General features: G+C 59.5%; 1 protein-coding gene across 1 annotated transcript in view; it reads left to right on the plus strand.

The window, feature by feature from the left end:
- The window catches only part of FOXP4 (forkhead box P4), a 57174-nt gene extending 52208 nt beyond the window's left edge, over positions 1-4966 (plus strand). Inside the window, exons 14-17 of the mRNA XM_032203163.1 lie at positions 3399-3520; positions 3620-3686; positions 3918-4084; positions 4330-4966. Coding sequence (XP_032059054.1) covers positions 3399-3520; positions 3620-3686; positions 3918-4084; positions 4330-4477 — 504 coding nt within the window. The 3' untranslated portion in view covers positions 4478-4966. The remainder of the gene's footprint in view (positions 1-3398; positions 3521-3619; positions 3687-3917; positions 4085-4329) is intronic.
- The last annotated feature ends 8552 nt before the right edge of the window (positions 4967-13518 follow it).

The following is a 13518-nucleotide window of genomic DNA, read 5'->3' on the forward strand; positions in this document are numbered from 1 at the left end:
CGGCAGCTGGTGAAAGGCGGCGTGGGGCTCGGGGACAGGGACGCGGGTGCTGGGCGAGGGGTGGATGGGATGGGGCCAGCAGCAGGACCCCAACGGGTGCCTTTCCTTCCTCCCCCGTGGAGCTTCCCGTCGTGGTTTTTGGGGCCGTGTGGTGCAAGGAGGGAGCCGGAGGGGTCCCTTGGCCCCGTTGCCCCTCTTGGAGGACCCGCGGGGTGCTGGAGGGTGCGGGCACCCCTCAGCATCCCGGGGCAGGGTGCTGGGGGCGGTTTGGGCATGGTGCAACCCGTCTGGGCTGGCACGCGTGGATCGTGCAGCTTGCTGGTTGTTTAGAAAGCACCAAATTGGAAAGAATTAGAAAAAAAAAAAAAAAGACATGTTACAGATGAAAGGGGTTATTGTGAAAAGAGGGGTTATTGCCCTGACCAGGGAGATTTATTTGTTGTCTCCCGCGGCACAGTAACACGAAGCAAAGCGACTAAAACTTGGATGGATTAAGACACAAAATTGGAGCAAACGAGGTTGGGAAGGAGGAATTGGTGACTCTGGAGCCCGGGGTCCCCGTGCGTTGCTCCTGAAGAGCGGAGCCGACGGGAGCAGGAGCGTGGGTCTCGGCAGCAAACTTGGGGTGAAAAAGGAGCGTTTTGGCTCCAAGGGCCGCCGGCTCGCCCAGCTCACCCCGAGCACCTCGGCGGCCGCTGCCGGTGCTCGCCGAGCCCGGTGGCAGCCTGGAGTCCCCCTCACGGCACACAGGCAGCACTGCAAGCCCAGCCGTGCTGCACCGTGTCCCTGCTGTGCACGGGGCCCTGCAACCCCCTGAGCCCCCTGCAGCCGTCCCCAGTTTGGGGACAGGATGGGAAGATTTGGGGACGTTGCATGGGGCCGGTAGGATGTGTCCCATTGCCCCCAGGACGGTGTCTGGCCGTGGGGCACAGCAGGGACCACAGTGGTCTCCGAGGGGGGCTGCCCCCATCCCGTGTATTTCCCTTTTTTGCTTTGTTTTTTCCTGTTTGGTCACCAAAAGGGACGGGGGGGGGATTCAGAAGGGCCCGGGGGTGGCCGATTCCCCTCGCAACTTTCCGTGCCCAAGGCCAGGTTCCTTTTGAAGGAGGGGGATGCGCAGGAAAAAAAAAAAAAAAAAAAAAAAAAAAAAAACATATTTCCTCTCCCCAAAAAAAAACCATTTTGGCTCCTCCCTCGTCTCCTACCTTCACTGCCCCCCCGGGATGAGGCAGGGGAAGAGGGGGGGACCCCGTCCCTACAGTGGGGAGGGTCCCGGGGGGATGCCCAGCGCTGCGGGGTGGGGGGGAACGGGGCCGGGGGCATAAAGCAAACATCATTAGAGAAGGCAAAGATGAGAAGCAAACAGAGCAGCCGAGTCTGGCACTAAACAAACACCCTGAGAAAATACAAAAACCACGGGAAAACCAGGCAGGAGCCCCCCCCTCACCCCCCAGTGTCACCTGCCCGGGGTGGCCTGAGCTTTGGTGGCACTTTGGTGACATCCACCGCCTGCCGGTGCCACCTGCGTGTCCCCTGTGCCATGGGGGGGGGCTGCTGCTGTGGTCTGGGGGCCACCACTGCTTGTTGGGGACAGCCAGGGGGTAATTTTCCAACCCCCCAGGTGCCAGCAGTGCTTTGCTCTCCACCTCTGCCCTTGCAGACTGGTCCCCGACGATGCCTCGGTGGCACCGGGGTGTCCGGGAGGGGGACACACACGGAGGGGGGGGTGACTTCGGCGCTGCCTTTAATCAGCTTTGTTTGGACGGGGAGCCCCCAGCGTGCACAGGAAGGAAGAAGGGGGCCGTGGGGCAGGATCCGGCCCCGGCAGGGGGGAGGAAGTCCTGTGTTTGCTCGCCAGGGGATGGGGGTTCAAGGGCAGCGGCCGGATCCTGGCCCCGGCGCTGGGACCTGGGTTGGGGGCGCACGGGGGGGGGCTGGGTGCTGCGTCCTCACCTCGGTTCTGGCCTCGAAGTGGGTTTTTTTTTGGGGTTCCCTTTTGGCTCTGGCCTCAAAGTGGTTTTTTTTGGGGTTCCCTTTTGGGATTTCCAGCTCGGTCCGTTTGGTTCGGGGTGATGGCAGCTTGAGGAGAGCTGCTCTGATGCAGGGCATGTCCCAAACCCAGGGAGAGCAGCGGTGGCAGCAGGATGGGATGGGGGAACCCGGCTTTGCCCCACTCCGAGCATCCCCTGGGGGGCCCTGGCTGCTGGCCACAGCACCATGGCACGGCCGAGGCCACCGGTGGCCACCGTGACCACGGGGACACAGAGTCAGTGGACAGGAGGATGGAGGATTTGGGAAGGAGCCGAGCTTTGGTTTTATCCTTAGATGAGTAAGAAAAAGGGGGGGGGGGGACACAGTGCAATCGGGTGAGTTTCCAGGAACTCGACCACTTCCCAGCACGGGGGGTTCGGTCCTGGTGGCTCCTTTCGCCTTGTTGTGTTGGCCGCCTCCTTTGTTTATACAGCCCCCGTCCGACCTTTTAAATTGCTGTTAATGTTTTAGCGTAACGAATTAGTCTCTCATCACGAATCAGGACTCGAAATAAAAAAAAAAAAAAAAAAAAAAGAAAGAAAGAAAAAAAAAAAACCCTCCGAGGCCAACTTCCTGAAATTGGGGTCATTCTCATTTGCAAGGCAGAGAATCTGAGACCCTTAATGCAAGGAAATTTATTCAAAGGCAGAGCCCCGGCGTGATTAGGCCCTTTGTAATTATAGCTCGGAGAGATTCCACTCCAGCCTCCTGCCTCCCTCATGGATTAGCAAGTGAGTCGGAAAAATACACAGGATTTAATTAGAGGCAAATTAAAATTGGTAATGAAATAGGGGCAGTAGCAAATGGCAGGGAGTTGGAAGGGGAAAAGGGAGCTGGTATCTCTCGGGGCTGCGCTGTCTGCCTACGTGTGCGTCTCTTTATTTTACATTTAGAAATGTAAAGATGGTCGACGTAAAGAAGAAAGGGAGGGAAAGGACCAAAAAAAAAAAAAAAGGAGGGAGGGTGGGGGGGGGAAAGAAAAGAAAGGAGAAGATCAGCCAGCTTCGCTCAGCATCTCCCAGCGAGCTGCGGCGGAGACAGTGGCCGTACCCCGGGGTCCTTGGTGCCGTGACGTGTCCCTTGTCCCTGTCCCTTGTCCCTGTGCCTTGTCCCATCTTCCTCGGTGCCCGGTGTTGGGCCAGGGTTCACGAAACGGGGCCGTGGCTTGTGTTTGGCTCAGGACCTGGGCTCCTAAAACCCTCCGGGTGCTCACAGGGCGAGCGTTTCGCCGCAGCCGCCAAGTTGCAGGTGGCCGTGGTGGCACCACCAGGGCTGGGGGAGGAAGAGGAGGAAGAGGAGGAGGCGAAAGGGGGTGGGCAGCAGGGCGTGGGCTGTGCTACGAGCTCTGACACCTCCTGCACCCGCAGAACGCCGTCCGCCACAACCTGAGCCTGCACAAGTGCTTCGTGCGCGTGGAGAACGTCAAGGGAGCCGTCTGGACCGTCGACGAGCACGAGTACCAAAAGCGAAGGCCACCAAAGATGACGGGGTGGGTGCGGGTTTGGGTGTCCCCCCCTGGTGCCGAGCCGGCACGCCTCGGGGTCAGGCGTGCTCAGACAGGCATGGGTCTGCTTTGTGTCTTCTGCAGGAGTCCGACTTTAGTCAAAAACATGATTTCAGGACTCGGTTACGGAGCACTTAACGCGAGTTACCAGGTGAGGATGCTCTGGCTCGTCCCCAACCCCGGGAGCATGCGGCCAGCTGTGCCCCAAGAGCAATTTCACCCCATTTGCCCATCTTGGCTCCAAAATCCTGTGACCCCCATCACATCCTAGCAGAGCACCAAGCCTCTGCTGCTCCGTAGCAACCCCATTTTTGGGCGATTTCCCCCCTTGCCCCCACTCGCCCCTAGCCTGAGCCACCCCTCGAGCCGCTTTCTGTTGCAGGCTGCGCTGGCGGAGAGCAGCTTCCCCCTGCTCAACAGCCCCACCATGATCAACACCAGCTCCGCCAGCGGGATGCTGCACGTGGGCCACGACGACGTGAGCAGCACGGTGGAGCAGGTCAACAGCAACGGCAGCAACAGCCCCCGCCTGTCCCCGCAGCAGTACAGGTCCGTTGGGGGCACGAGGGACACCCGTGTCCCCTCTGGGTGCAAGGGGAAGAAGGGTTTGGGGTTGAAGAGTGGTGGTAGCGTGGCGTTTTGGGGTTTGGGAGCTGCTCGTTGCCTCCTGTGGTTTGTGTCCCCCTGGCAAGGGGCAGCACGGGGTCCCAAAGAGTGGGCGACCCTCTTGCTGTGGCCATCAGGACCCCGTCCCCGAGGCTGAAGGCTTTCAGCCCCGCTCTCCTCCCTCCCAGCAGCCACCCAGTGCACGTGAAGGAAGAACCAGCCGAGGCCGAGGACGACAGCAGGCCCGTCTCGCTCCTGGCCACCACCAACCAGAATGTGACGATCGCCGACGACAGGGACCTGGAGGAGGAGATGCCGGTGGAAGACTTGTCCTAAGGACCCCTTCCTCCCGCCCGAGGGGCGAGCGCGTCCCCACCCTGTCCCTCCTGGAGACACAAAGCCACGGCTCCCACCTCCCCAAGGTGACCTCCGGCGCCGACCCGTTTTCTTCGAGGCACTTCCACAAAGCAAAAAGGTTTCCAGAAGGGTTTCCTCGGTGCAAGCTGCCGCTGCCGGCGCATCCCCTCCCCGGCTGACAGGTCCCCGGCGCGGGGAAACGTGCAGCGAAAACGAGAAACGAAAGACCCCCAGAGGTGAACTTTTGTCTCCCTTCCTCCCTTGGTTAGTAACTGGCGAACGAGGATGGTAGGTTGTTTCTGTCCGAAATTGTCCCTCCTTCCCTCCCCGTGCCCCGAGGAAGGCTCCTCCATCCCCTGGCCCCGTGGCGCGTGGCGGGGGCCGGCACCACGCAGCTCCAGGACGTCCCCTGCGCACCCCGTGTGCCACCCTCTGCCATCGAGCACCCCGAGGAGGCCGGAGCCCGCTCTCGAGCCCCGTTCCCCGGCGGGTTTTGCACTAGGAGGACCTGGGGATCTTCCCCTTCCAGCCAGCTTTTGGGGGAAGAATCCGCAGAAACGGGGCCGAGCCCTCTGCTGCAGCTTTACGCCGCTCTCCTGCGCCTCGCGTTGGGGAAGGATGAGGAGCAGCGTCGGTGGGACCCTCACCCTGCGTGTGCCACCTGGCTCGTGTCACCCCGTGGTCACCACCGCCAGGTCCCCGACCCCTGCGTGCCGTCCTCCCCGAGCCCTCCGGTCCCCAGCACCACCAGGGGCCGGTGGCATCCCGACAACGATGACCGTCCCTGGCCGGGCAGCAAGGACAAAATTTCGGCTCCTCCTCGGCGCTGGGGGCAGCTTGCCCAGCCCAAACCCCGCTGCGAAAGGCTGAGATGGTTTTGAGGGCGAGTTGGGCTTCAGGGAACGGCTCCCGTGTCCTCCGTGCACCCCGTTCCTCCTCCGAAGCCGTGCCAGGTTCTCCAGGGGAGGCTGTGGTCCTGCAGGACCCCCACGAGGAGGCTGGCGTGCAGAATCCAGCTGGGAAACCCCAGCCGGGGTGCCCCAAGGGTCCTGGGGCGATGTGGGTGCTCGGTGCTGTGCCCTCAGGAGCCCGGGCTCTCCCCGTTCCTTCATTTCTCCCCTTTTCCGTTCTCCTTTTTGTGCGCGTCGAGCGTCTGCGTCCCGGTGGGGAGATACCAAAAGATGTCCAGAGCCGGAAGGGCCGTAGTTCAGGTGACCAGATGGTGTTGATGCCAAAAAGAAATGTTAATAATAACGAGAACGACACAACCAAACACCCCTCTTCTCCCTGCTCTTTCTTTCTCTGGTGGTGATGGGGGTACCCGGGGCCGGGCTGTGCTCCCCCCAGGGCCCCGTACTGGCCTTGGGGACCAGTTATTCCCCCCCCCTCGTGCCCAGGGGGTGCTGAGCCGGGCTGCGGGCTGTATTTTGGAGAGGGACATGACTCTTGGTGCCACCTGGCTCCAGCATTTCTGTAGGGTCAGACCGTTTTCCTCTGCTGCGGGGCATAAACGTGTGTGGCAGGGAGCACGGGGTTGGGAGCTGGAGCCCCCAGAGCGGTCCTGGTGTCCCCCCCCCCCCCCCCCAAATCTTTTTGCCCCCTCTCTGCCTGCAAACCTCACAGCAGGCAGAGCCAGGGCTGCGTGGGGCACCCCGGTAGTGTGGTGTGGGGATGCGCTCTGGGACTGGGGGTCCTTGGCCCCCTGCAGGTCCTGGGGGGGGAGCCTGGTGCCCCAGGAGCTGCGTTTTGGGTTGGAAGTGGGGCACGGGGGCCCTCGGCACAGCAGCAGGAGGGAGGGCCGGGACCAGCAGGATTTGGGGGGCGCTTCTTTGCCCCCCCCTGCGTCACCTCCGTGGTGTTCCCGAGGTGCTCCGTGACCCTGCAGCGTGCGCCCCCGGGGTGCACCCCTATTTGGGATCACCCCGACCTCTCCTCTCTGCCCACTGCAGCCTCAGCACCGGGCGGCTGCAGAGATGGGGGGGTTCCCCCGTGACCCCCCCACACCACCCAGGGGATGCTGAGACCCGTGGGCTCACCCCGCTGGGGACCGCGACGGGGGGTCACCGCCATCCTCCCCTCCGCTTCCCCTGCCCCAAATTCCTTCAAAAAAACGAGACGAAACAAACAAAAAAAGCTGCAAAATCCTCCCCAGCTCGCCGTGCCGTGCCGTGCCGGCCTTCGCTAGGTGTCTCCACTCTCCCCCTGTTTCTCCCTGCGCCAGCAGCCCCGCTCGCTCCATCGCCGCTGCCAAAATCGCAGGCGCACAACCCAAATTTCAGCCTCCCTGCTCGCCCACCCCGCTCCCCACCAAAGAGGGGCCAAGCCTGGGGGGGGGGGGGGTTTCCCCGCTCCCTTTTTTTCTTCTTGTTGTATTTTTTTTATTATTTTTTTTAATTTTTTTCCCAGCTTTTGGCTTTTTAAGTTATTGTTTTAGCCGAGTTTACAGCCGCCGCCTTGCTGCCCTGCCCCGCGGGAGCACGGAGGGGTGGGTGGGCGCCTCCGCGGCATTTCGTGCCCCCAGACCCCCCCCCCAGACCCCTCCCCATTGCAGCTCTGACGGCCCCGAGTGTTTCACCCCCAGCAGGACTCCCTGCATCCATCCGGACCTTTTTCCTCCCATCTTCGGGGGATTTTTTTTTTTTCGCTTTATCCATCGAAACGCTGGGGGTCCTTCCCCCCTCTCCCACCCCTCCATCCCTTTTTGCTGGACTTTTTGATGCTGCTGTAGGGGATGCAGGGAACAGCGGGGTCCTGATCCCAGCCCTATGGGGCCGGGGGCACCCAGCCCTGCCAGGGGGTGCCAGGCAGGAGGGGGGGTGCCCAAACATCCCCCCCTACCCCCAGCCACCCTGGAGCCGTTTTGCTGGTGGCTCCTGCCCGGCATCCACCTGGCTCCAGGCTGTGCATGGGTTCAAAGCACCCCTCTCCGTTTAGGCTGGGAGTTTTGGTACCTGCCCCAGTTTCTTTTTCTTTTACCAAGCTCCTTCCTCTCTTCGGATTTAATTCGTTAGCACCTCTGCAACCCCATTTTCTTCCCTAAGTGTGGCCAAACCCAAGCGCAGTCCACGCAGGAAGCGCCCCCGGCACTGGCGAGCCCCTCCAGCACCCGCCACGGTTCCCGCTCGGGCTGTGGGGTTTATTTTTTTACCTTTTCCAGCGGTACAGACCCCAAAATTCCCCCTCAGAGCCAGGGCGAGCCGCCTGCCTGCGGGCTCCACGCTGGCACCCCCGGACCCCTCCGCGCCCTTTAGGTTGTTACCGCGGTCCCGGCTCACGAGAGCACTATAAATATATTATATATATATGAAAGTAAATATATAAATATAAAGGAGTTCTGTTTTTAGGGTTTTTTGTTTTTTTTTTTTTTTTTTTTTTTCTTTTTAAACATGCACAGATTTGGGAAGTCACGTGGCTCCAAGTCGTGCCTCTCCCCCGGCCGAAACGGGAATCGCGGCCGGGGATTTGAGGCGAAACGCGCCCGTTTGGATACTCAGGGGTGAATTGGTTTCGTTCCCGTGCCCCCTATCCCCCCCCACCCCGGCCGCTCCTGCAGGGTCACGTCCACACACAGGTACAGAGCCCCCGGCCCCCCCTGCCCGCCCCCGCCGCCCTTAGGCGCGTGTTTTATTTTTGCCGGTGTGAATTTGTACCAAATTCTGCTCGTCTTACCTCAAACACGCGCCTGGCGCACGGGGAGGGGAGAGAAGGAAGGATCAAGGACCAAACGCACCGTGTGGCAGAGTTGTACGTCTGTATATACTGAGATATATATATACTGGGTTGAAACCTTACTACCGCGGACTGTTTGCTTTTTATTTGGGATTTTTTTGGGTTCCGTTTGCCGCCGCTTTCCCCGGCGGGGCGTCGCTGAGCAGAGCGGTGTGGGCACTTCTCTGTAAGTAAAGGCATTTTGCTGGTCTCTCTCACTGGTGTCCTGAAGGAATCACTCCGTTTTCTGTGTCGGCCTTTCTTTTTTTTTATTTTGTTTTATTTTATTTTAATGATTTATTATTTTATTTTATTTTATTTTATTTTTTTTTGTCGCAGGATAGCTAGAATTGGTAGAGCCGGGGTGGGGAAGGGAGCCCAAGGGGCAGGGGCTGGGGTGCTGCCGGGAGGGGAGCCCCAACTGCATTAAACCAAAGGGTTTCTTTGCTTTGTTTACATGACCGTCCCGCGCCAGAAAAAGCCCCAAATCTAGGTTTTTGTCCTGGAAAAGTTGTGCAAGGTGGGGAACGGGGCCAGAACCGGGGGCTTGGGGACCCCCCTGAGCCCCAGCGAAACCCCTTGACGGGCACGGGGCCGCGCTTGGTGCAGCCCAGGAGGGGCGAGGGGACGCGGGGAGGGGGGGTCCCGGCGCTGCCCCCAACTCGTCGGGCTGGGAAGCACCGTGCCCGCCGCCTCCTTTTCCTTTTTCTCCCCCATTTTTTTTGCCCCCGTCCTCCTCCTCAGCGCCGGGTGGGACGGCGACCCCACAGAGGGGGCCGGGGGGGCGCCGAGGGCTGGGGCCGGAGGGGAGGCGGAGGGGGGGGGACGTGTATAAAGCCCCCTTCCCCTCCCGCCGCCGCCTCCCTCGTGCTGTATAAAGGAAATAGCATTGCTGTGTATTTGTACTCCGAACTTCCGTGTGTCTGCTTTGGCAGACGGTAAACCCTTGTACAGTAGGTCTAGCTGCATGTAATCTGTATGGACAACGGCATTATAAAATGCAATAAAAGAAATTACCTATCACGCCGCCTGATTGTTTAAATTATTGTTTTAATTCCCCCCCCCCCAAAGTCTGTGGGTGCAGTCGGTGTGAGCTGCCGAAAACAGAGGGATTGGTGGTTCCCAGCACAAGCTGACTCGGGATTTCTCTGCAGGTTCAAGTCGATGGGATGGGATGGGATGGGATGGGATGGGATGGGATGGGATGGGATGGGATGGGATGGGATGGGATGGGATGGGATGAAGCAGCAGCGGCCCCAAGAAAATCACAGCTCAAGCAGTGGTGTCCCTCCTCTTCCTCACCCCGTGCACCAAGCAGCCCCTGCTCCATCCCGCTGGTACGGGAAGGGTTTTTCCAAAGGCTGGGAAGAAGGTGAGTGGTAGGATGGGCGCTGGAGTTACCTTGCAGTGGGGGATCTGCCAGTACAAAAACCAAACAGAAAACCAATAATTGAGAAGTTAACAACTGGTAAGGCAGAGCTGTTGCCTCTGCCCTTAGGAAATTTTCCTGCTCTTTTTTTTTTTTGTTGTTAAAGACCAGTTGTGCACCAAAGCACCTCCACCAGCACCTTCAGTAGCTTCAGTGCTTGGTTTTTGGAGGCTTTTTGAACTCAGCAGCAGCAGCAGCGGGCACCCAGCACCCACCCACCCCACAGCCCCCACGTCTCCCCAGGGCCATCCAGGGGGACACACGGAGCTGGGTTCATCCCGACACCGAGCGAGGGGCAGCTCTGACGCCTCGGCACCCGCTGCTGGAGGAGCAGAAGGTTTTTTTTTTTTGAAAGCTTTCGGCACGCATCTCCGAAACGAGGGCCAGATGTGCAGCCTCGGGATCTGCCCTTTCCAAAACGCAGCAACAGCGGGGAGATTTTGGCACCGCCACCGGGGAATCGACTTCACGGGGAACCCATTGCCACCAGGAGCTTTAGGCCATCGTATTCTTTTTTTTTTTCTCCCTGAATCTCCTTGCTCCGAGTCCCAGCTGGAGCTGCAGCACCAAGAGGGACAGGGATGGGGCTGGGAGCAGGTTTTGGCCACCGCCGTGGCCCCCGGCCGGCTCGCAGCCCCCCTGCTCCGCTGCGCAGCGAGATGGCTCGCTCCCATCTGCGTCTAGACCCTGCCAATATTAATAGACTGCTATATCCCCTTTCCCTCCGCTGCTCCGTCTCGGCCAAACTTCCTTAATCTTTTTTCCAGTGGGCCTTTTCCAGGGCTCTTTGAACCGCAGCCAGCTCGCCGGTGTCTTCCTTGGGGCGCGCTGAACGTGCCTGTGCCAACAGGACCCCCCCCCACACGGCCCCCAGCCAGCACCCATGGGTGCAGGAGCCACGCAGAGACCCCGACCCCATCCTCAACTCCCACAGCGCCTGGGGCTCGGCACGGGCTGCGGATCGCTGGGGGGAGCATGTGGCTTTGATTGATTTAACACTTGGAGAAAGAGCTCGTAGCTTTTCAAGCTGAAACATTTCCCCCCCCCCTTTTTTTTTTTAACTTTTTTTGTGTGTGTGTTTGTTGTTTCTTTCTGTTTTGTTTCCCTTTGCTAGGAACATGAAAGCTGGCTTGGTTTGATTGCTAAACCAGTGAGTGGCCGGGGAAAGAGACTGGGAGCAGCCACCCCGGTCCGGAGCAACCCCAAGCACACAGCAGGAGGCACCCAGCCCGCTCCTCCTCGCGGCTCTCCCCTCCTGGGTGCTGCTGGGTGCTCCTCTCCCACCACCCTGATGCTCTGCCCGAAATCTGGGGGAGTTTATCCAGTCCTGGAGCACAAAACGGACTTTTCTGCTGGGAGCTGAGCCCCGTTTTGGGATGTGCCATAGGTGAGTGGCTGCCTCGGAGTGAGTGTGTTTGTCCCTGAACTTGCACCACGCTCCCATCGCCGCCCCAGTTACTCCACTTCATCCCTGCCACTGTTAAATTAAAAGGCTGCCACCAGTAACAAACGAATCTGGATATGCACGGCTGGGCCGGCTTTCGAATAGTTAAAAAGAACCAAAAAAAAGGAGGGAACGCTTTGGGGTGTTTTGTTGCGTTTTCTTAAATCAGCATTAAGGAACTGCAACGACTGCGGTCAGGAAGGGATGTGGCCAAAGGAGCGGCGAGCGGCTTTGCGCCGTGCTTTTTCGTCTCTTTTGCACTGGTTTTGCTTCTCGGCCTGTGCACGCCCCTGGCCTTTTACACCCCAGACAGGGCACAAACGAGTTACTGTAAGAGCAGACCACGGACATGCTCTGACTGCGCGCAGCTGATTTATTTTCCTCTTGCCACTCAGACAGCAAAGTATTCCCTGCGGAGAGATGGAGAGCGCGGCCAATTCAGTACCAGTGTCACGGCGTGTCCGGAGCTGGGAGCCCTTCACAGCAGGGGGATTACGGGGGGGGTCCGAGGGGCAAAGGGGGCTCAGCTCCTCGCTGCTGTGTGCCAGGATGGGTGCGAGGCGCACCCCAACCTCGGTGTCACCGTCACCCAGGCTTGGTGGCAGTTTTGGAACAACCTGAGGATTTCAGCCTGAGGGTCAGGATTGCTGAAATAAAAAAGTGATGGGAAGAGTAATTTGGGCTTCAGCAGCCAAGAAGAAGACAACCTGTAAGCGGCGGAGCACGCTGCCTGGCTGGCTGCACGCGCCCGCTATTGCCACGCTGCCCTCTCCGAGCACCTCACCTTTTACAGGGCCGGGCAAAAAACCCACAAACCTCACCAGGAACCTGCGCTTCCCTGCGCACCAGGATGGGGAGGGAGAACAAAGGGGGCTTGTTGGGGAGCAGGAGCAAATCTGGCCACCCGTAGGACCCCCGGAGCTGCTCAAAGCCCGGGCAGCCCAAGCAGCTGAGCCCCCTGCCCCGGTGAGCCCCAACCACAAATCCCCTGTGGTCCCCAAAGGGGTGACAACAGCGGGAGCCCCCAGCCATGGTCCCCTGAGGTTCCCCAAAGGGGTGGCAGCGGTGGGGTCTCTCCAAGACGTGCAGCACGCTGCTGCCCGACCCGGACCCTCGCGTGCCGCTGCGTCCCTGCCAGCAGCAGGCTGCACACAAAGCCCCCGGGGCCGGAGCGCGGCGCGGAGGGGAGGGGGAAGTCTTTAATTTTTCCATCTTCAAAAGATGAATGTTCGTGGGGCCCTTCTTCTTTTTTTTTTTTTTTTATTTATTTATTTTTTTAAAAAATGTCCATTTCCTTTTTTTTTTTTTTTTTTTATTATTTACAGAAATAGCTCGTGACTCATCAAAAATCTTTCAGCAGCAAATGTGAAACAGTGGGGTCATTCACTGCGGACCCAGCGGAGCGGGCTCCCCTCCTCCCCTTCCCGCCTGCTTTTGGGAAGGTTATTTTGCCGAGATATTTTTTTTGTGTGTGTGTGTATGAGCCCAGCCGCGGGTAATTCTGCTCGGCAGATCGGGGGGTTGTGGCTTGGGCCCTGAGCAAACACGGCTCGGGCTGCACAGCCCGGCTCTGTGCTGCGACCCAGCCGAAATCTACGGCCCCATTCACGGCAGGTTGACCGCACGGCGCGGCTCAGGGGGGCGTTGGGTTGGTTTTTTTTTTTTTTTTTTTTGGTTGTTGTTTTCAGATCCACGCATTTTTTCTCTTATTTATTTGTTTTTCTTTCGGACCAGCACGGGGCCCGCCGCGGGACAGCCGCCCGCGGGTGTTGCAAAACCTCCCCGGTGAGCTGCGAAGCTGGGGCTTAGCTCTAAATCCTTGCCGAGTCGGAAAGGTCAGGGGGGGCTTTTCAGCTGCCCAAAATCTCCTCTCCCTTTCCCCTCACTGGGTTATTTTTTGGGTGGAGTGGGGCAGAAGCTGGGGTGCAGACCCCGTAGCCGGGAGCGCTGGGGAGGATTTATTTTGGCCGCGGCCGCCCCGTGCGAGCCCGGCGCGGAGGCTGCTGCCAGATGCTTGTGAATGTGGGTCAGTGAAGTCCCACACCTACATAACCGGCCTTGTTTTCCAAAATCCAGCCAGCTCCTCGGGGCGCAGCAGCCCCGGGTGTATTTTCCCTGCAGGATTTGACTTTGCTGCGGCACGGCGCCCGCAAACCTCCCCCTGCCCACCCCAGCGCCCTGCCAACAACTGCTCAGGGGATGTTTTCTTTAGAGGGGACAACGCTCCGAGCAAAAATACTTGTTTTTTACGGGAAGAAAACACTCCCGTCGGCTCGCTGAGTGCTTGGCACCGCGGAGTAAAGCTAACCCAGGAGCGAGAACAGGCTGGACTCGTTTGCACGCCTCCTGCCCGCCTGCATCCGCTGGGACGAGGACGGCTCCGCGCCTCTCCCCAGGGCTTTGCAGCACGGGGACGGGCCCGTGGGGTACACGGCCCTG

The sequence above is a fragment of the Aythya fuligula genome, chromosome 25, assembly GCF_009819795.1.
Source record: "Aythya fuligula isolate bAytFul2 chromosome 25, bAytFul2.pri, whole genome shotgun sequence".
Taxonomy (NCBI): Eukaryota; Metazoa; Chordata; class Aves; order Anseriformes; family Anatidae; genus Aythya; species Aythya fuligula.